Here is a 23,323-nt window from a genome sequence, read left to right on the forward strand (position 1 = left end):
CAGGGTGGAGAGTAAGAGATTCCGAGGATTAACTCGGGCAGTTGTGAAATGCTCACGAAGTGGGAACCCTCAGCCAGCAGGCCAGAGACCCAGGAAGAGTTGCGGGTGGGTCTACAGGTTGACTGCTGGTAGAATTTCCTTTCCTTCCTGAGAAGTCAGTCTTTCACCAGCTGATTAGACGAGGTCCACCCTTTGTCAGAGGCACAATCTGCTTTATTGTGAGGCTGGATGTTTTATGCACGACAGCCTCCCATTAACAGTACTGTAAATCACAGTGCCTAATTTTTTTTTAATTTGAAAATTATACTAATTTAAATGTCAATCTCATTTTAAAAGTACCTTCATAGAAACATTGAGAACAGTATTTAAAAACAAGAAAAAATGCCCCAGCCTAGCCTAGTTGACATATAAAGTTAATTATCATAGTAGCATACTATTTGGGCTTAGCTGTGGGTATAGATATAAATAGGATTTAGTAATCATGCACCTAAAACTTTCTTTTGGAGATCTTTATGAATTGATTTGCATGAGAGAAATGCAGAGGTATTGCCTCGCATCCTTATGGAGAAGCCCAGCAGCCCCACCTCTAGTGCCAGTCCCATTTCATTGCCCTGAAGACCCCAGGCATCTCCTTTCTCCCGATGCAGTCAGCACAGCAGTTTTCACTGAGTCTAGGACTTTGCTTTGTGAGTTTGGGGCCCCTGTTTTTTCTTCTTCTTTGTTTCTATGTAGAATATAGCTAAAACCATGTGGTAACTGTCTTCCTCTTCCTGGCCTCTTTCATTTCCCATTATTGCCCAAGTTTCATCCTTTTTTTCTGAAACAGCACAGTTTCATCATCTCAAATGACATACTCACTGTCCACTCAGTCAGCTTATCACAGATTCTTTCTCTGTCCAGGGCTGGGAGAGTGATTCCGTGTTTCAGCTAGTTGATTTGCTTTGTGGCTCAGCACCTTTGGAATTTAATATAGGCATGTATGTATGCATGCATATTCCATGTGTCTCTCCTGACCAGTTCTGTGCTCTACAGGACCAGACACAGTAAACATGTGCGTTTTCTGGTGAATATGTGGATGGCCTCCAGGCTCCATTAGGTGGACATTTAGGAAGGAAAGACTGCTTGCAAGTGCCCTTGGATGAATGTGTCTTGGGGTCCTAACACCTGGACAGAGACCCTGCATCTCTCCGTGATCTCTGCCTTGTCAGAGTTGTAAATTAATGCACGCATAATACCAAAGTGGGCTTGGTGCAGTGAATGGAAGTCATTATTAGCATACATGGGAGATATTTATATATCCCTAATGTTATTTAGATTCTAATATATTCCTCCAATCTGCGTTGACATGTCTCTTAACTTAATGGTTTCTTTATACTTTCAAATTTCAATGTATTCAAATTTTGTTCTTTTGAGATCTGCTAAAACAGCTTTCCCTCTGCTAAATTCACAGTAGCCTTCTCCCCTGTTTTCCAAATAAAAAATTTAAGATTTAACTCTTCCAATCTGTCCCTTGCATATCTTGAATGGATTGTGGTGTGGAGTATGAGATAATAGAGTCCAAAATTCATGAGTTTATCTATGATTCTTGTGTTGAGAAAGGCCCGGATGTCCCCTGTTCCTTTCCCCTTGGAGCTGGAGCACCCACTCTGCCGCTGCAGGGGAGGAGCTATTTCTGACCTCTCTCCTGCTCAGCACTGTGCCCATCAGCACATTATGATGCGGGGGATTTATGGCTTTTGAAAATCACGTTGTGTGTAAGATATATGGCAGCTGCCGCCTAGCTCCTAACTGTTACCTCTCAGTGACTTTTGTCACTCCCGTGGGTGACTGGCTTCTCTGAACTAAGGACTCAGGTCACAAGGCAGGTGCAGGAAAACAGAACAGAAGCAAAGGAAAGGAGCATTAGTCCAGAACTCCTCCACCAAAGACATCCTTCTTTGTTAAGTTCTGCATTCTGCCATGATGTTTGTTAAGTTCTGCAGTGATGCGGGGGGCATGACCACCCGTTGGCTCTCTGGAGCTAATGGGGGAAACTGCCCTTCCATTTGCATTCCTTAGACTTTGGATCAGCATCCCTATGCTTTTGGCAAACTTCTGTAGCCCAGTGGTGTTCAGCCTCCTGACACCAGAGAACATGTCAGTTCATGTCCCGGCACCAGTCCTTGGACAGAAGTGACTTACCAAGGCAAGTAGATGTATGACTGCAGGCATTGTTTGAGTCTTTAGGGGGTCTCTTCTCTCTGATTCAGTGAGAAACCTGGTCTAACACTGCATGATGGCTGTGACTGGCATGGCCGCGTTTTCCTGAAGGCGTTTCCTCACCCACCCCACCACCGCAGCACTTTTCCAGTGAATACACTTTGGCTGTCGCACCCTGTTTATGTACGGGTCCTTGGGCTAATGTGACTCCGGTTTAGAAAACTCTTTTGAAACTCAAAGGGCTCGTGCACTTAACACTGAAGAGAGGTGGGAAAGGAGTGTTTCCCTAGTATTTCTGGCCACCCATTAGTGCCTTTTAATCTGTATTCCCTAAAATCCTTACAAGTTGTATATATTTCAATAGTATTTCAGTAGTTCATGAAACTTGGGTGTAATGAATGATGGTCACCCCCAGACTATAATAGTGGTCCTCATATCAGCATATTGCAAGGTTGGGGGGAAGCATATTTGAGACCTATTATAAATAATGTAGTGTACTTAGTAGAAGAATTATAGATTTAAAGTAATCACTGCACATTCTGTGGCTTTCCGATTCTAACACTGCAAACTAATTCTGAAGTCACAGCTTCTGAACCAACCCATGCATATTGTATCAAGGGGCCCTTTATAGTTCAGTGGTTGCTTTGGTTCCAACTCTATGATTTTCTTTTGCCACTGACTACAAAAGGACACACCAGTAAGAATAGTAATTCCCTTTTCAAAGGAATGTGCTATAGTTAAAAGTTAGTGACATCAACTCAATAACCACAAAACTACTTCCCAAAAAGAATGCCTTGCTCCCAAACTTGTGAGTGGACGGAAGAAGAATTGATATGACAGATACTGACAGTGCTTGAGTGAGGGGTAAGAAGACCCAGACATACCTGGGAGCATTGTTCTTCCTAATCTTTCAGATGGGGCCTTGTTGGAAAGAATCAAGCGTGCTATAGCCGGAGCAATAGGACAGTGGGTAGTCAATCTGGATTTGATCCCTGGAACCCCAGATAGTGTCCTGAGCCAAGCCAGGAGTTATTCATTGTAGGATAACATTGGTTTGTTTTTTCTGCCTTGCAACAGGGAGCTTAGGTTTATTATGTTACTCCCATCATAGTGCTCCCATTTCTCTATGTTTATGTGTAACCTCTTTCTTTGTGCTCTGTTAACTTGTAAATATTGCTTTTCTCCTTGAATCCTTTGCATAGTTAATTCAGAGTAATGCCCTTTCTGTATGGACACAGGAAGAAGTTAATGCTGTGCTTTTGTAACCTAGGAGTTAATTGACTCTGAATGATATTCACTCCTGTGCATCTGTTCTCTCTACTTAAGTCTCAGTTGCCCTTACTTCCTAGCATCCCAAAAGCAGGGTCCCGATGAGGGACGAGATGGACCCAGGATAAGCAGTGAGCTGCCCTGGCATCGAAATGGGACTGGCCAAAATGCCATAATACTTAACTATAAGTTAAGAGCATGGTCATGGACAAATTTTGTCATGATCCAAAAAGTACAACTAGATAGGACCCTGCTAGGGTTAGGAAAGATTGATCTGGCCTGAACACTGTAGTCTGAGATCTATAGTGAGATGTCCCTAAGAGAGCCACCCTACAAGCTTAATGTATCTCTTACTGTGTCCATATAATCCCTGAGTTCAGAGTCAGTAATAAGCCCTGAGTATTGCCAGTGTGCCCTGCCCTACAAAAAGAGGAAGAACCAAGCGGGCATGTTGAACCGTGAAGAGTCCAGGTTTGAACTGCTGACGGCCATGAGGATTCTCTTGTCAGCAGGCCAGAGAGGCCCATGGAATACAGTCCTGCAAATGTGTCTTCTCTTCTGTAGGACTTCCTTAATCATTTTTTAAAATTTTATCCAACTGGCTTTATTGTAAGAATAAAGCCCCTATACATGCAAAATGTTCGTTCATCAAATGTTTCTATTATAGGTTAGATGCCAGTTTACAGCAGGCTCTTAGTAACTAAATGTGGAGTCAATATAGAGCTGATCTTGTGCGGAGGACATAAAATATATTTTCCCTAATCTGCCTTAAAGTTTCAAATTTATTCATTCTTTTTTTCCCCCACTGTTATCACTGACAATGAAATTGATTGACTTTTTTTTTTTATTTAATCATCCCCGTTACAACATTTGGGTAAGTGCATTTGGGACCAAAGCACAGGAAAACTATTTCAATTTAAAATAAGAGGGGAAAAAATCCATAGCTTGGATATTTCCAAAATTTAGCTAAGTAATGTGCTTTCAACTTCTCAGCAATTCTCCAGTATGTTGACCAAAATAAAATAAGAGATGCAGTAAAAAAAAAAGCCAGGAAATAGTGATTTTCAGAGAAACTAAGTATTTGGGGGGTATTTTAAGACTGGCTATTGATGGTGATATCAGAGGAACTTATTCGATCGGCTGTAGGGCTTTCATTGACCGGACTTTTCATCTAAAGCGATGTGGAGAAGAGCAGAGTACAACATTTGAACAAGATTTATTATAGGTTTCCAGAATTGTGAGTCAACATTCTCTCGAAGATCTAGCAGTTTGCCAAGGACACCATTACAGGGGTATTCACTGCCATGCAAGTCATGGCTAAATCTATACTGCAATTAAACATTAGAAACTTTGTATTTTCTAATTTTATCTATGGGTCATTGTAATCCTGTTAAATACAGGATTACATTTCCACATAAAACCTGTTCTTTACAATAGCCAACTGAGGCCAAAGGCTACCTGGGTGATTTAAATTTTAATTAACATCACACCTATAGTTGATGCAATAGGCTTTCAGGTGTGTTTATCTGGGAGCTGGTGTCAGGGAACTGTGGCCAGCTCCATCAGCCAAGATGACCGCATTCAGGCCTAGAGGGTTGTAGAACTGTTCAGAAGCACTTTTTAAATGAAATTTTAAAATAAGCACTTGAAACACTAATTTGAAGAGAATATGCGCCCCCATGTCATTTATTATTTAACATGTCTATAACCTCAATGCCCATTGGCTTATGAAGGAGTAAAAAGACGTGTTGTGGATAAGAGATAGTATAGTGCATAAGATGTTTGCTTTGCATATGGCTGACCAGGGTTGAGCCTCAGCACTGCATATGGTCCCCTGAGCCCCACCTGGGGTGGTCCCTGAGCCAGGATTAATTCCTGAGTACAGCTGGATGTGGCCCCAAAACCAAAAGATAAGTAAATAAATAAATAAGATGTGTTAGATATTCACAGTGGAACACCTCTGTGCTACAAAATAGTAAAAATTCTGTCCTTTGGTGAGGGAGAAGGATCCTGCTGGTGGGAATATTGCCAGGTTCAACTCTTTTATAAAACAATATGGACACTTCTTAAAAAACAACTGAGAATTGAGTTTCCATCTGACCCATCAATTCCACTTTGGGGCATCAGAAAAAGAATCAAAGGCCCCCAAACTCTGTTCACAAAGACATCTGGACACCTATGTTTACTGCAGCACTGTTCTCCATAAACAAAATCTGGAAACAACACAAGTCCAAGAACAGGTGACTGGATGAGGAAACTGTGGTATTGCTGGGTCAATACTTTTCTCAGCTTATACTGAGAAAAGTATGAGCTCAATTTCTAATTTCTTGAGAATCGTCCGTACTGTTTTCCAAAAGGGCTGAACCAGTCGGCATTCCCACCAGCAGTGAAGGAGGGTCCCTTTATCACCACATCCACGCCAACACCGATTGGCTTTGTTCTTTTGGATGTTGGCCAGTCTCTGTGGTGTGAGATGATATCTCATTGTTGTTTTGATCTGTATCTCCCTGATGATTAGTGATGTAGAGCATTTTCTCATGTGCCTTTTAGCCATTCGGATTTCTTCCTTGGGAAACTTTCTGTTCATTTCATCACCCCATTTTTGTTGGGGCTAGATGTTTTCTTCTTGTAGAGTTCAACCAGTGCTTTGTATATCCTTGATGTCAACCCCTTGTCGGATGGGTATTGGGTAAATGTCCTTTCCCATTCTGTAGATTGTCTTTGTATTCTGGTCACTTTATCTTTTGAGGTTCAGAAGCTTCTTAACTTGAAGTCATGAAATTTACATAAAAGTAGTACTACATGGAAAGTATCATGCTAAGTGAAATGAGTCAGAAAGAGAGGGACAGACATAGAAAGATTGCATTCATCTGGGGTATATAAAATAACAAAATAGGAGACTAACACACAAGAATAGCTGAGATAAGTACCAGGAGGTTCACACCATGGCTTGGAGGCCAGCACCAAGTAAAGGGTATTGGGGGGATCCTCCCAGGATGAGAGATGCATGCTGAAAGTGGACTATAGACTGAACATGATTGCCACTCAATGCCTCTTTTACAAACCACAGCACCCAAAAGGAGAGCGAGAAAACAAAAGGGAATGGCCTGCCACAGGGTTGGGGTAGGATGGGGGGGTGGGGGGGTGGGAGGGATACTGGGAGCATTGGAGGTGGAGAATGGGCACTGGTGGAGGGATGGCTACTCAATCATTGCGTAACTGAAACCCAAGCACAAAAATTTGTAAGTCTACAACCGTACCTCATGGTGTTTTACTAATAAAAATGTCAAAAAAAAAAAAAAGAAACTGGTGCAGGTACATGATGAAATTTTACTCAGCTACAAGAAAAGACAAAATAATGCAATTTGCTGTTGTGTGAATGAAACTGGAAGGGATTGTGCTGACTGAAGTCAGCTGAAGGAGGTGAACAGATCCATAATGATCTAATGATCTCTCTCATCTGAGGGCTCTAAAGCAACATAGTGAGGGAATCACAAATGACCCAAAGCAACAGAACCTTTGAACTGGTCTATGGAACTGAGCTTACATGGAGGTAGAGGCTGGTTGAGTTGAGGACCCTGAGACAATAGTGGAGGGAACTGGACATCAATGGGGGTGCAGTTTGGGGGCTTTGTGTGAAACCCTGTTGTATTGTAAATCATGTTGACTAAAATGAATTTTTTTGAAAAATTTCAGCATTTCCCATCAAATAAGCCTGACAAAGAGAGACAATGCTGTATGATTTCATTCATCTGTGGTTCATAAACAAAACAAATGAACCAGATGAAACAAAAAAGTAAAATTTCAGACTAGATGGCCAAATGTATTGTGACCAGAGGGAAGGGGAGAAAAGAGTGAGCCAGTGGGATAAAAGGGTTCAGTTACCAGGGCCAAAGTGACAGTACAGTGGCATTTGCCTTACACACAGCTGACCTGGGTTCTATCCCCAGCACCCCATATGGTCCCCAAACCTGCCAGGAATGATTCTTGAGCACGGAGCCAGGAGTAAGTCTTGAGCATCATCGGGTGTGCTCAAAAACCTTAAAACAAAGGGTTCAGTTGTTTAGAGGGTTAAAATCTGGCCTTTCACAGTAAACTCAAGAAAACTCATGTTGATTTATAATAATGCACATATCTGAGAAAAGGGCACAAGTCTTTTCCCCAGAGCATAGCTAAAAGATTTCTAAGTGAGGGCAGTTCTTGCAAGCCAATACACATGGTCAGGAAACAGCCTCAGCCTCCAGATGCTGTCTTCACTGTTTGCAGTCTTCCAGGTTTTGCTGTTGGCATTTATCTCCTACTGCTCCGTGGAATACTCTTCCTGTGATGGATCCCCCATTCTCAGTGCTCTCAAACCTTTCATGGGTTAGCAGCATCAGTAAAAGGAACACTGTATAAAAGCTGACGGATCTCATGAACTTCTTTTAAAGTATAGCCTACTCAGTCTTCTTCCGTCAACATTGTAAACATACTGACCTTTCCTTTGGCTCACTGAACTTATCTCCTCTAGAATTTACTGGGCCTGTGTAATTATTTCTGAAAGGTGAGGGAAACATTTGCCCCAGGGAGCAAAGATCTGTCATGAAAGGCCCAAAAGATCAATTGTTTGATGCAATATTTTTTGTGAGCGACACTTTACATGTTCACCAATACTCAGTTATCCTGAGGGTTTCACAGGTTCTGGACATAGTAAGCAGTCCAGCCGTTAGGGGCCTTTTCTCTTTGTTTTTGTTGTTGTTGCTGTTGTTTGTTTGCTTGCTTGCTTGTTGTTTTTTGTTTTTTGGGTCACACCCAGCAATGCCCAGGGGTTATTCCTGGCTCTGCACTCAGGAATTACTCCTGGTGGTGCTTGAGGGACCATATGGGATGCTGGGGCTCGAACCTGGGTTGGCCGAATACAAGGCAAATGCCCTACCTGCTGTACTATTGATACAGCCTCCCTTTTCTCTTTGACTTTCCCTAAAATCCCCCAGATATCACCAACTTTGGCAATACCCACAGGTGGGCCTCTTCCTACCCTCTTCTGTGTCAGCCTCGGTGTGGGATGGCAGCCATGGATTTCTCAGTCTTCCCTCAACACCACCCCCATCTCTGCACATGAGCCTGTCCTCCCATGGCCTGGGGGTACGGGACACTTGGTCACCGCTGATCCCTGACTGAAACTCATCTGGCAAATGCAGACTCTGGGTTCTGCCTCCTTGCTCCATGAGCACTTGTTGAATAAGTGACTAAAAGCCAAGCACTCAGGCCAGGTGGAGGGCGCTGAGGGGCCATCAGGTGGGAACAGGGAGCTCAGGACTGACCCGAGCGAGGCCACGCCCCTGGGAGTTGCCCAGAGTGGAACCTGCAGGGCCAGAAGGGAAGAACAGCATGTGGTTTTCCCCTCATGGTGCCCGCTGCCGGGGTTGGCTTGTGGTGGGCACTGACAGCAAGGGGCGGGGGGGGGGGGGCTGCAACAAGCCACAAGATACACTGTTGTATGTACCCAGGTTTTCGGGTCTCGATGTGAACGGACACAGAGTCAGTAATGCAAGTGCCAAGGAGTTCATTCCAGTTAACTGGGGTCACCTATCTCACCCACAATGTGGTCTCTTGATAGCGACCCCGACCTCTCAGTGCGAGCAGTTTATATAGGTTCCAAGGTTAAGCAAGCAATACGATAGCAGGGATCAAGCAACATTTATCAGCGATTAGTCAACATTTGATAACAGTCAGTTTCTGGTTGTTCCAAAAAAATGGACATAGTGACCCTTTATGATCAGTCAGATGACCTAGCAGTTCCTTACCAGAAATTGCAAGTTCAGTTTCTGGGAAACAGACACTTAGGCCAAGTCAAAACTTAATGTTAGCTGTGGCCTGTCATGGCTGCAGTCTGGCTCTAGATCTGGCTTTCAGGTACCTAGCAACGCGGTGGCGGAGGAAGCGATTGGGGGCTGGGGAGCTTTCTGAGGAGACGCTGGGCCAGTGGAGGTGAAGTAGGGGAGAAAGGAAGTGGAGGCTGTGGTGAGCCAGAGCTGTGCGGGGTGAGGGGCCGGGCCAGGCTGGGCCACTGTACACGGGCCTGGCTTGCTGTGCTGACTCTTGTGTCTGCTTGATATTCAGTGTTGGGCGAACCCTGAGTTCCACAGCAAAAAGACCCCATCGCAAGCAGCCCGGGGGCATCCTTTCAGGGATTCCACCTGCCTCCCTCCTTTTGTTTTTATTTTAAAATTTATTTTGACTGATGTTTTTGTGGGCTGGAACTTTAGCACAGCAGTAGGGCATTTGCCTTGCACGCAACTGGCCCGGCTGACCCGGGTTCAATTCCTCCGCACCTCTAAGAGAGCCTGGCAAGCTACCAAGAGTATCTAGCCCACACAGCAAAGCCTGGCAAGCTACTCGTGATGTATTCGATATGCCAAGCACAGTAACAAGTGTCACAATGGAGATGTTACTGGGCACGCTCGAGCAAATCAATGAACAACAGGAGGACAGTGACAGTGACAAGTGATGTTTTTGTTTAGGCCTATATCCAGGGTTGTCCAGGGGCTGTTTCTCACTCAGTGCTTGTGGCTGTTCCCCGGTGCTCAGGGTTTGCTCCTGGAAGTGCTCAGGAGACCACGTAAGGTGTTGGGCCTCGAACTCAGCCCTCCTGCAGCAAAGCATTGAGTTTTGTTTCTTCTAAGCATGGAGCGATAGCACAGCAGTAGGGCGTTTGCCTTGCACGCAGCCAACATGGCTGACCCGAGTTCGATTCCTCCGCCCCTCTCGGAGAGCCCGGCAAGCTACCGAGAGTATCTCGCCCGCACAGCAGAGCCTGGCAAGCTCCCCGTGACGTATTCGATATGCCAGACACAGTAACAACAAAGTTTCCAATGGAGACGTTACTGGGCCAGCTCGAGCAAATCGATGAACAATGGGAGGGCCTTACCTTACCTTACCTTACCTTAAGCATTTGAGCTGAATCTCCAGCCCCCTCTCAATTTTATTTATTTGTTTGTTTATTTTTGCTTTTTTTGGGTGGGGAGGTCACACCTGGCAATGCTCAGAGATGACTCCTGGCTCTGTACTCAGGTGTTACTTCTGGCAGTGCCCATGGGACCATATGGAGTGCCAGGGCTTGAACCCTGGTAGGCCAGGTGCAAAGCAAACGTCCTCCCGCTGTACTATCACTCTGGCCCCACCCCTCTCAATTTTAATTACCAAAATCAGTTCTCTGAGAGCCATCATTTCTGTTGTTCTTAGTGACAATGATAGTTTTAGTTGCCTGTATTTCCTTTGTGTTTCAGAACACAGTCTATTGCTTTGTGTGCTTACATTATGCTGTTAGGGTTATTGAGGAAACCTTTATTCTTACTGCTCCAGATGGTTAGTAGTGGGTGGGGGGAGGCAAGAAGTTCTAAGTCCTTCTATGTATTAGAGTATTTCCATCCCTTGCTTTTTTTCCTTCAAGCACGTAGTAGGTTATTTCCTAGAACTGCTATAACAAATCACGGTAGACTCAGTAGCTTTTGGCAAAAGTCCTTGACTGGCTCACCACTCTGGGAGTTAGAAATCTGAAATCAGAGTGTCAGTAAGATAACAACCTTGGGGACCATTTGCTTGTGACCCTGCTCTCCCATCCCCTTCTTCCCATGGTGCCCACATGTCCTCCCCTCACCCTCACTACTTCTTTTTTTTGGGGGGGGGTCACAACCAGTGATGCTCAGGGGTTACTCCTGGCTCTGCACTGAGAAGTTACTCCTGGCGGTGCTCGGGGGACCATATGGGGTGCTGGGAATCGAACCCAGGTCAGCCGCGTGCAAGGCAAATGTCCTACCAGCTGTGCTATATTTCCAGCCCTCTGACCCTCACTTCTTTATCATATAAAATTTTGATATATGGCTGGCTTCTTTACCAGCCACTGGACTTTGGGTGCAGCGTTGTCCGGAATGACCCCATACCCTTAGGTCCTTAACTTAATTTTATCTGCAAAGACTATTGTTGTTTTGGGTTTTTTTTCCTTTTTGATTTTTGAGTCATAACATGGCTGTGCTCAGAGATTGCTCCTGGTGATACTCAGGTTGCCATATGTGGTTTCAGGGCTTGAATTGGGTGGGTCACGTACAGCGTGAGCCCGGACTCACTATAGCACCTCTCGGATCCCTGCAAAGACTGTTTCAAATGGTCCCTCCAGTAGGTGCTGGAGATTAGGTGCTGGCATATCTTCTTCAAGGCCACTTGGCAGCAAGCTGCATGTAGTTCGTGATTTGAGATTGGCTTTACCTGTGGGCTTTCATCAGCATTTTATCCTCTGGACATTCACATCCCTCCCAGCAGCCCTTCAAAGCAATCCTTCTTAATAAAGGTGCTTTGTATTTCAAAGAAACAGCAGAGGCTGTTCTCTGTCTTTTTAAGATCATAAGAAAGGAATGGAAGACTTGGGAATCAAAGTTAGTCAGCAATCCACAAATTGTTTGTTTCTCTTAGTCACACCAAATCAACTAGAAAATACAATTAATAAAACAGTTTTTGAAAACAGTGTATTCCATGTATTTCTCATGGGTTGGCACAAAATAGAATCTTGACAAATTTGACGTCCTGTCAAACTTGAATTCGAGTTATTTCCAATGGCCATTTCCCTGAAAGGCAGAGCTGAGAGACGGATTCCCCAGGAGCAAAGTTTAAGATGGTGGCTGGGAATGATGTTTACTAAACACTGGCAGGGCTGGTGGTGGTGAAGCCCCGGAGTCTCAAGGGAATCCAGGGGATTATTCATTAGCAGAGCAACTCAGAAAAGGTGGTTTGCATCTGACTTGTCTTACTCCTTGTCAAAGGGAGGAGAAGCGAGGTTAAGAGAGAACAGGATGCAGTGACTGAACCAGGGAGAGAGCTTGAAGGACTGGAGTGAAGGCTTTGCCTGCAGGAACTCTGAGTTCAATTCCTGGCACCACGTGATCCCTGATCACTGCTGGCTGAGACCAGCCCCACCCACCGCACATTCAGTTCCGTGGAGTGGATATGCATGCAGTTACACAGAGTGGGGCCAACGCTGTCAGCTAGCTCTCAACCAAACTCGGGTAATGAAATGGCTATACATTTTGAAAGTCTGCAGACAAGCAAATGCCCATTAGCCCCCAAGATGACATTTGCAAACATTTTTTTCACAGTTTTGTTTTATTTAATCCAGACTACCAATATACTGTTTTAGTAGAAAGATTTGTTTTTTGGAAATATACACTAGTTGCTAGCGTTTTATAGAACCTTCTTGTACATCTGTCGTTATAGACCTTTGTTTGATAAATAACTTTGTTCAACAAAATACTTTTGCTTGAGTACATACCTTTGTTTTCATCAAGGACGTAACCCAGAAATGAGCCAGGGCGTTCTGTGAAACAGAAAGATAATCATCAATTATTAGACTAGATTATTCAAGTTCATGATCTATTTCCAGATACAGCATCTTTAATCTTTGTGACAAGACCATGTTAAATAAACCTTTAATAAATCTTGTTTCAACAAAATCTTCAATGTGCTTTTATTAGCCTCATTTTATCATCAAGTTCTTATTGATGGAAATAATTTTCTTTGTTCCTGCTTACCTTTGTCTTCTAATTATTCTCCAGAATAGGTGTTAATTTGTTCTTAAGCATTTTTTTCTTACCCTGGGCTCCTCTGATATTTGTCTTGATAAGTGTTTTTGCCTTACTGTGTGTTTACATGAAATGGGGGTTTAATAAGATGGTCATCTCGTAAGCAGAAGTTATTAGTTACTGTGAAAACAGTCAACAGAGATCCAATAAGAACCCAACACAGCTAAACTGGTGACTCTGAATAGATTTTCCCAAAGGCCTAAAAATTGGCTGGAATTAATATGCTGGGAAAATTAAGAAAGGTTTTTAGAAAAAGATAAGAAAAATCGTTATGGCCATGCCTGTGAGAAATCCCTAGATTCCTGTTCAAGAAGGTAAGGTATGGGGCCGGAGCCATAGTACAGTGGGTAGGGCATTTGCCTTGCATGAGGCCGACCCAGGTTCAATCCCTGGCATCCCATATGGACCCCCAGCACTGCCAGGAGTAATTCCTGAGTGCAGAGCCAGGAGTAACCCCTGAGCATTGCTGGGTGTGACCTAAAAAGCAAAAATAAAGAAAAAAAGAAGAAGGTGAGGTGTGATAGTATCTGATGGGAATTGTTGAAGTATTGAGGAGTATATGCTGAAAAGAGTACTTAGACAGGGGAGAGGGAGGGAGAGTTTAGCAGAACAGTCAGGATAAAACCCAATAAGGATTAAATGAAGAAAGCAGGAACACACTCAAGAAAAATCTCTGTAGGCATTCAAATTGGGTTTCCCAAGAACTACATTTTAATAGCCCAGAGAGCAGAGCCTTCCTTTAGGGAAACTCCTCCAGGGGGTGGAAGCTTTTTCTTTTCTGCCTGATGTTGCTTCATATGAATCTCCCGACGAATGAGTTTTTCAGAAATGTAAGAAACCTGAAGTTGCTCCAGATCGGACTGATGTGGGCCTGTGAGTGACTCAGTGAGAAGCCAGTCACTTTTCATGGAGAGGGGAATCGCTCATTTTACAGAACGTCCATGAGGGCTGTGCGTGGCAGCTTTCCGTGACTTTGCAGGAATGAGCTGAGAAGAAATTTCTGTGACTAAAAAATCTAATTTCCTGTGAGCATATGGTTCTTAATCAAAGAAAATTTAAGTTTTTTCTTTTGGGGGTGGGAGTTAAGACCACTCTTGATCACTCCTGGAGGTGGCAACTGAGCCCCTGTACTAACTCTCCAGACCCTATACTTTGACTCTTAGAGAGATTCTTACTGACCAGCAAGAACCTTATGTTGATATTTATGTACAGGAGAGAAAATAATATTCCCACAAAACCATTAATGAAAGTCAAAATATAATTATAGAATAATAGTTCATCTTATAATTATAATTAATATATTTCACTCAGAGAGGCCGGCGAGCTATTGAGAGTATCCTGCCCACATGGCAGAACCTGAAAAGCTCCTCATGGTGTATTTGATATGCCAAAAACAGTAACAATGACAGGTCTCATTTTCCTGACCCTGAAAGAGCCTCCAATCATTTGGAAAGATGAGTAAGAAAAGGCTGCTAAAATCTCAGGGCTGGGACAAATGGAGATGTTAATGGAGCCTGCTCAAGTAAATCAATGAACAACGGGATGACAGTAATACAATGGTTATAAGATAGTAAGAACGGAATTATTTGTGAGGATGGCATTTTGTGTACTTGAGGTTCAAGAAGATTCCTATCAGTACATCTATAAATACATTTTTCATCTATAGATATAAACCATTTTTAACTCATAGCAAGGGGAAGTGGGACCCTGGTGCTCGGCCCTGTTCTGACCTGGCACTGACTTGATGCCCCTGAGCTTGAATACCAGTCCTGCTCTCTGGAGAATGAAAGTGGATCCTTGAACCAAATATGTTTTAGTGAGACACCTCTTTGTCTCTAAGTTGCTAAAATGAATTTTGATCTTTTGTTGAGATAGACGCATCCTGTCTTAGGTCTGTTCCTGTGAGGGAGGAACTGATGTCATGACCGAATGCAGCTAACATTGTCTCAACTAGGCCTCAGTTTCTGCTTCCCAGAGACAAAACTTGCAGTTTCTGGTAAACTCCCAGTTGAGTAATTTTCTGAGATAATGAACTGGGCTGTTGGGTCTGGCTGGTCATGAAGGGACATTGTGCCCTCCTTAGAAACACCACGAACTGTTACTGAGGATCCATTGTCTAATTGCTGACCACTGTTGTAATTGGGCCAACGCTAAAACTAACACAGTATATAAATTGCTTCTTAACACTGGACCCTATATAAACCACTTGTGTTTTGGAGTCGGGATCTTGTCAAGACTCCACTGCGTTGGTTGAGACTTGGACCCTAGCTCAAGCTAGCAATAAAGTTCCTTTGCTTTTGCATTATCGTGTGTGGACTGGGTCTCTCCACAACTGGGGATCCGAAACTCGGGCACAACATTCCTTAGGCAGAATTCAGGTGTGCAGGGCTTGGTTAGATCAGGACAAGTTTGTTTTCCATCTGAGACCACCCAGGAGGGCATCATAAAGTCAAATTGGAGGGTTTCAACCAGCATTTGGAAATGGATTGGGTGGGATAGAATGGCATGAGAGAAATCATTCAAATAGTTTGAATAGTGTTTCAGAAAAGAGTGTTAAATGTGTATATGTGTGCACATGTATGGTCTAAGATATGTTTGTATTATGAGTCTGGATGCAAAATACATATTTTTCAGAACATTGAGATGTTTTTACTTTCTCCAAATAACATAAAAATAAGAAAAATGTCTCGTTTCCTCCATGTTGAGATAGTCACATTCTCAAATGCCTTCCAGCAAACTGGAGTGAACAAATCAGGTCATTATCTGAGTCAGTAATGTAAGTCACTGCAGATGGGGAGTGATCCAGGTGAATAAATAGTATTATTCTGTCAGGAAAAAAATAAACTTACTTTGCACTAATGTTTTCTGAATTAATCCACAAATTTTAATGTCAAAACCATCTAAATTCTCAGCTCAATCGTCAAACTCAGTATTTAAAATAGTGGCAGCATTCTCTTAGTAGACAAATGAAAATTATAGGTTGAAAGAAATATTCTTATGGTTTTTCAGTTTGCACTTAGCAGACTGCTTAGGAATTGTTTTTAACACCATCCAAGTCCTTCCCAGTAAGATGATTTCTTCCTCACATGAGCTGACCTGTATCTCGAGGTGAGGTCCTTTCTGTTTCGGCCTCATGTTCATTTCTCAGCCAGCCAGCCTTTAATCTGATGCTCGTAGTAACGGGCGCCAGATTTGTGGGTGATAGGAGATACCCAGAGGGATGACCCAATCCCTCCCCCGTAGATTTTCCAAGCCCCAAATGCCCTCTTCATTTGGAAATCAATTTTCCAACAGGGCACCAGGACCCCACCTGAGAATTGAAATAAGTGTCCAGATGGAAGTGGTTTGGCTCAGTGTCGTGTCAGTATCACCGTTATTCTCATCAGCTCCACGCATTTCTGAAAATGGTATCGTGTGGAAGACAGGAAGGGGCAAAATGCTTAGTAAGCTAGAAATGATCATAAAATTGAAGCTCTATTTGCCCTGGCCTCAATTTAGCCATGGAAGGTAATTTCACCAAAATTGTCAAATAATAACTTAAGAGTAATATTTTATATGCAATAAGTGTATGATAATCTAGTTTTCATATACTAATATATACACATGCATATATATACTGATATTTTTATATGTTGTAAATGTATGTAATGTTTTTAAATAATAGATTATTATCCCTTACTGAGGAGTCAAATGCTTTTCTGAGGGGGGGTCATAGACAGTGTTTTTCCCTACTTAATTATTTGCACAGATGTATGTAAGCTTGGGTATATGTAAACTGAGTTAAAGTATAAATATTTGATATTGCGATTCATTACTAAAATTTTTTTTAAATAGTGCTTAAGTCACAGTGAAAGCAATGATAAGCATCTTCTTTTAGTATTCTTAACATTTTGCATTTTATTGCCAAGTGCCAGTGCATAATTAGCAGAGTACTTCCTGGAAACATATTCTATAACTAACTTAAAACAAATAATTTTGTTTCCATACAAATATTCATATTAACTATTTCTTGGTTAGCTTTTTCTGAATGCTGGTTATTATAGGTTTCTTCTCTGCTATTTTAAGCTCGTGCAAGAGTAAGGCTAAGGCTAAGGACTAGGTTGCAGTAATCCAATAAGACTAACCAAAGAAGGTCTTAAGAGACATAGTCTAGAAGTATAATGCAGAACACTGATTTGGGGAAAAAGAACTTGATCCTCTCTAATACTGCTTCTAATGTTGCCATGTGTTGGAGCTTGGAGCCTGTATTTTTTATGAGCATTACATAATCTATTCTCTCCCTGTTGAATAAAAATCAATCCAGTCAGAAATCTGACACTGCAAAAGCATGAAAGTTCTCACAGTCTAAATATTTCAGCAACTGGGAACTCTTTACCATATTGTTTTCCTGCAGCATGCTGAATACTTTATATAAATAATAGACTTAATAGAAATAGAAGACAGTACCTGACATGGTACATAGTTGTTTTGTGTGTCATTCTCTAATTATTAATTGGGGTCTATTAACCTCCGGAAAATATATCACTTCTGATGTGGTCTTTGGGTAGTTATATTTGCAGTTGCTTATTCGAACATTTTATATCTTGAAGAGAGGGAAATCCTACCAAGGTGGCACTCTTGGTTTGTGAACAAAATGAAAATAAAATCAGCTCTGCATTGGGGAAGGTCTAAAGGGAACAAATTTTAGGAAAATCTAGTCAAGAGTATTGAGACTTGATCTCGAAATTCAGGGTTTAAATGCAAATCTTATTCAAGTTCATCAGGACTGTTTTATGTATGTAATTGAATTCATGTGTTGAGATATAAAGTTGGTGAATATCGATGGTTTACAACATGTCATCTTTAGAGAAAACTATTGTTATGTGATCAATATCCTCAAAGTTAACACATTCGTGTAATTCAAAGCTTCAGGTCTTATAATTTCCAATCACTGGTATAATTTTAAGATATCCTATAGTTTATGGTAGATATTTAATTGTCTAAACAGTTCTACCTTGTGGTTCATTTGATGTGAATGTAAATATTGATGTTGTCTGTGTGTTCTGAGGGGGAGGGCTCACGCCTGTAAAAATCATTCTGCAGGGTTCCAAAGAGCAAGTCTAGAGAGGAACTCTGGCAGCAATTTCAAAAAGAGGCACCTTTTTTGTAAGTATTTGCATTTATGCCAAATGTATATTGTTCAATTCATGTACATGTGGTCTTTGTGGAGACCGAAAGCACTGGTTTGGGGTATTAAACATGGGAATCTATCTCATTAATTCAGCCCTCTCACAACCCTAGCAGTTAAATATGTTCTGTGGGGCCATTGAAATGAGGTGCAAACACCAGATACATATAAATTGAAATTCCTTTTTACTTCTTTGGTTTGGGGGTCATAGCCAGCTATGTTCTTGGCCTACTCCTGGCTCAGTGCTCAGAGATCATTCCTGGTGGTACTCAGGGAACCATAGCCGGTTCCAGAGACTGAATCAGGGTTAGCAGCATGCAGGGCAAGTGCCTTATCCACTGTACTGCCCTGTCTCTCTGGCCCCACGTTAAAATTTATAAGACGATAAATCATGTGCTTGTTTTTATCAAAGTTGAGGAATCTGTTTTCATTAAGGTCAGTAACTTAGAGAAAACTCTTTTTTGGCATTTCCATTATACCCAAGATTGCTTGCAAATATTTCAAATATAAGGACCCCAGGGTATAATAAATTTGATCTCTTATGTATCAAGACTGGGGACATATTTGTCAAGACAGGTGATGAGAATAACTTGCTGGGAGCAGGGCCTGCTCTGAATCCCTCCCATGTCAAACCTCCTCTTAGCTCTGCAACCTCTTAGGCTAGATGTTGCTTTGTCCCCACCAGCAGATGAGCCAGCCAGCACCCACAAGAATGCCCCTCCTTGGGCCAGAGTGATAGTACAGCATGTAAGGCGTTTGATTTGCACGCAGCCAACCCAGGTTCAGTCCCCAGCATTCCATATGATCTCTCCCAAGCACCGCCAGGAGTAATTCCCGAGTGCAGAGTCAGGAGTAACCCCTGAGCATCACTGGGTGTGATCCAAAAAGCCAAAAAAAAAAAAACCCCAAAAGAATGTCCCTTCTTTTCCCATGGCATCAGTTAGTAAGCAGACAGCTGGAACTCAATCAAGGATCCTTCAGGGCACTTTTTACCAGAATTGTGTCTTTTCTTGTTGATTTCTCCTTGGTTTACACTACTGTAGAATTTTCAGGGAAAAGTCCACACACCTGTATGTCTGTAAGATTCAAGCACTCCCCCTAGTTCTAAAATGAGTTTGTCTCTCTCAAAAAGACCCTATGCCTATTCTTCCTCAACCCTTCCTTTCCTTTTCCCTCTCTTGGTAACCATCATAACCAAGTCTAGAGGTTAATCTTTCCCCAGATGGTTTGCTTTAGTTTTTCCTATTTTACTTGAATGTGAACATTTGGCAGTTGCCTTTTGCTTCCTGATTGGTTTCAATTGGCATAATCACCTCAAGGGTAGGACAGTCACCTTGTCCCAAAGATCCCCAAAGACTACCCCAAAAAGTGCGCAACTTCTTTATTCACTTGTCTGTCTATGGGCATTTAGGTTGATTCCATGTTTCAGCTGTTGTGACTGTGTGAAAATATTGACTGTACAGTGTTTTCATTTAGGAGACAGTCAGCATTCATGCCACAGACAAATAGGCCAGTTCAGCTTTGTGAACCAGCACCCCCCTGCTTCCAGCCACCTGTGAGAATGCTATTGAAAATGCTTGCAAAAAGGAGCAGAAAGGAGAAAAAAATCCTAGCTTGTTCTGAAAATTCTATTTTAAAAGACAAGAAATTCATAGTGTTGAAGAAAGATATATGTGTGTGTAACTCTTCACAAGACACATAAACACAAAACGATTAAAAAGTGACACCAAAAAATGCAGATTGTGATGACATAAATGCATCTTCACTACATCATTTTTATCCCATTTAATCCAAACCCTTGTATACATCTGGTATTTTATTTTTAAGGTGTCCTTTGGTGATTGAGAAAGAAAATATTTTTTCTTACCAAAATGATTCTTTAAAATCATTCCACGTTGCTTTTCTTTTAACCAAAATAACTTTGAGTCTAGGAGACCGATTAATGATTACTAGGGGAAAGGGGAAAGGAAGGTGGGTAATTTTGGACAAAAGAGGAAATTATGGTGAAAAATGGAACTGATCTAATACATACCCGTTTCAATTTCGAGTGATGCACACATGAAACTTTCATCATGTTTTACTGCAATTATTATTTGATTTTAAAACGAATTTTAAAAATGTCTACACTTGGAGTTTCCAGTATTTATGTGTGAGAGAAAACATGAAAGTATTTGCAGTGGAGAAGTATGTCGACCTCGATATTCCAGTAGTGACTGGTGTCAGGTGTGGCTGAGCCCCTCCCATTCCTCCCAAGACTCTCCCCTCTGCCATGGATACTCTCTTTTCAGAAACAAGTTCTTTGGGTTTCCGCCTCATGCATGTAACCCATCCACCTCCTTCCAAAGTTTCTCACCGCCCTGAACCCACATTTTCCTTCTGCCTTCTGAGTAATGAACACAAGTAATGAAAGGGCTTGGATGAGCTGCTAACACCCCAAACACAGACCAGCCCCTATTTTTGTAAAGGCATCTTAACAGTAAAGTGTCTGTGCAAAATATAATGAGCTGCCCAGAACTGATGATCTCCCCTTAAATCAGACCAAGCGAGTTTATTCTTCGGCCAGAATTGCAATACTTATAAAATGGGGTCTGATTCCTGAAATCCTATCTTTGGTGTTTGCTGTTCCGGCGCAGACAAGAGGCTGGTTCCCTCTCCTCATTAATCGGGCGCTCACACTGGAGGGAGTTTTGGGGAGCTTGTTTTCAGGGTCTTTCAAGTTAATAAAAACATCTTTATCCTAGCTCATGACAATTGACGGCTAGGGGTGGCCCGTTTGGGGCGCATATTTAGTCATGTCTTGAAGATCCAGAGTCAAAATAAATTGCAGAGACCATTTACCACTTGCACTAAAAATTTATAGATGAGTGACATCAACCCTGGAGCCGCCTAGCAAAAATAATAATCACCCATCCCCCGGCCACTGGTTATGTTATCACGGAGGCTGAGCCCTGGGCCACTGGCACCCTGAATGCATGGTGAAAGTTCAGAGGGTTCCACGGTCTTTCCAACTTTCATCATTCACCCTGAGCCAGTCTTGGATCATCTCCTTGCTTGGGTGTTGGATTACAAGTTGGACTGTTTGTCTTTCCTGGTCCTGTTCTCTGGGAGAGGTTCCCCATGGGAAGCCAACCCATGATGGCAGCTTCGTTATTAAAATATGTGCAGAGGAAATTATGCTAATTAAGCTGGAGTGTAATTATAGACCAGAAAGCTTCTTCTGCAGACTGAATTGAATTGTTGTAGATAAATGTGCATTAACTTAATAGTGTGCAGCTAATTATGAAAGACGAAGGCAAGGAAGGGAAGGGAGGTGCAATCAGTGACTAGGGGTTTGGGGATGACACTGCTATTGCTGTCCTAGATGAACTCTCCCGATAAAGCCCAGGTAACCCCATAATGAGAATTCTAGCTTTTGTCTCTGATTTTCAGTCCGACAATAAAATAGCCACTGCTGACTAATTTACCCGTTGGCTCTATTTGCTGTGGCATTTATTATAGCTCGAGGTAAGGTAAAGGTAAAGGCCCTCCCGTTGATGGTCGATTTGCTCGAGCGGGCCCAGTAAGAGTTAAATATGGTGACACTCTGCAGCTTTATGCCTTCTCGCAAATGTATTTGTGGAATCCATTCTGTGTTTGTCTTGCTTTTACATGCATTTATGATCGTAGCACGACTTAAGAAGGATTCCTCATCCCGGTGTGATCTTGCTGTGCTCCTCTGAAGTTGTAGTCTGGGAAACAAATGCTTTTTGCTTAGAATTAAGACAAGCTCAGGAAGCAGTGGCTGGCCTTTTGTTCCAAAGCTGTGTATTCAGAAGATCTGAGAGCAGTTCTTCTTCCTGCTGGGGTTACATGAATAAAAAGGTAGTTGTTGAGTTCTTTCAGCTCAAGAGTTCTCAAATCCATCAGGAGGTCGGCTCTCTCCTGTTCATTGATCAAAGCCCCCTGCACCATTCAATGAGAGACACCCTTTTTAAGAAGTCAACAGAATCCATCCAATGGTGCTGAATGATTTCCACCTCATCTTGGCTGTTTCATGTTTGCGTGTCTTCTAAGCAGAACAACACCAGTACAACCAGCCCAGAGAGGTTTCTGGGGGGAGGTTGGGGCTGGCACATCCAGATCAGCAGTGGTTGTTAAAGGAGTAGCACGTAGGACGGCCTTATAGAGTGTGACAAGCTGGGAAAGGCTGGGGGAGGGGGGCAAAGAACTTTAGAAAATTCCCTGTAATTGCTTTCTTCAGCTAAGAAACCAACAAAAGTACTGTTGTTTCAACAAAAGCTCAGTAAGTTTCTACTGAGTTCCCTTAAATTTCTGTTGTCACTCTCTTCTCATTTACATCATTGCTGTGGTCTTAAACAAAGATCGCGGGAAACACGATCAATAGCCCCTATTTAGAGTTGGAATTTCCTCAATGATTTCTGAATGTCTCTGAGTTCTCTAGAACACTGATGGCGGTTTCTTTATCTCTGGCTTAAATTGAAGTCACTGCTACATTATCATCACATTTCTTTGGCCAAGATAGTATTGGCAAGAGGTAGTTTCTTTTATTCTTTTTCCCCTTTATTTTTTTGTCTAGATCAGAAAACTACGTTTTTAATTGCAGTTTCAGTCACACGGTTACTGTACCTCACCATGTTCAAAATGCCCAAGCCCCTCCACTGCTGTCCTGATGTCACTTCTACCTGCGTCTTCATGCCTCTTGCTCCCCCCCACCACCTCCCTGCTGTCTATGGATCTGCTCTTGAATCCAAGACCGAGACTTGGTCATCGTTCAACACAATCTATTCCCTTGTCTTGTCTCTTTATATACCACAGATGAATAAGATCTTCTGCTATTTCTGCTTCTCCATATGGGTGCCAGAGATAGAACCTGGGTCAGCTATGTGCAAGGCATGGCCTATTTCACTTAACCTGATTCCCTCTGATTCCATACAAGTTGCAGCAAAATACAGAACCATCTCAGAGCAACGTAGCATTCTATCGTGTACATATACTACAGCTTCTTCAACCATTCATCTTTTGAGACAGTTTTTGAAAGTTTATTGTTTAATGATTACACTTTTGAGGCAAGTATAAA

At 42.4% G+C, this 23,323-nt stretch overlaps 1 protein-coding gene across 8 annotated transcripts in view; it reads left to right on the forward strand.

The window, feature by feature from the left end:
* The window catches only part of CTNND2 (catenin delta 2), a 958,285-nt gene that overhangs the window by 654,241 nt on the left and 280,721 nt on the right, over positions 1-23,323 (forward strand). For 6 of the 8 annotated variants that reach the window (XM_056109042.1, XM_056109039.1, XM_056109041.1 and 3 more), the window contains one exon: positions 18,162-18,224. The exons of the other annotated variants lie outside the window; for them this stretch is intronic. In XM_056109042.1, coding sequence (XP_055965017.1) covers positions 18,162-18,224 — 63 coding nt within the window. The remainder of the gene's footprint in view (positions 1-18,161; positions 18,225-23,323) is intronic. 8 annotated transcript variants of the gene reach the window in all.

This window comes from Sorex fumeus, unplaced genomic scaffold (assembly GCF_029834395.1).
Source record: "Sorex fumeus unplaced genomic scaffold, SorFum_2.1 ptg000264l, whole genome shotgun sequence".
Classification (NCBI taxonomy): domain Eukaryota; kingdom Metazoa; phylum Chordata; class Mammalia; order Eulipotyphla; family Soricidae; genus Sorex; species Sorex fumeus.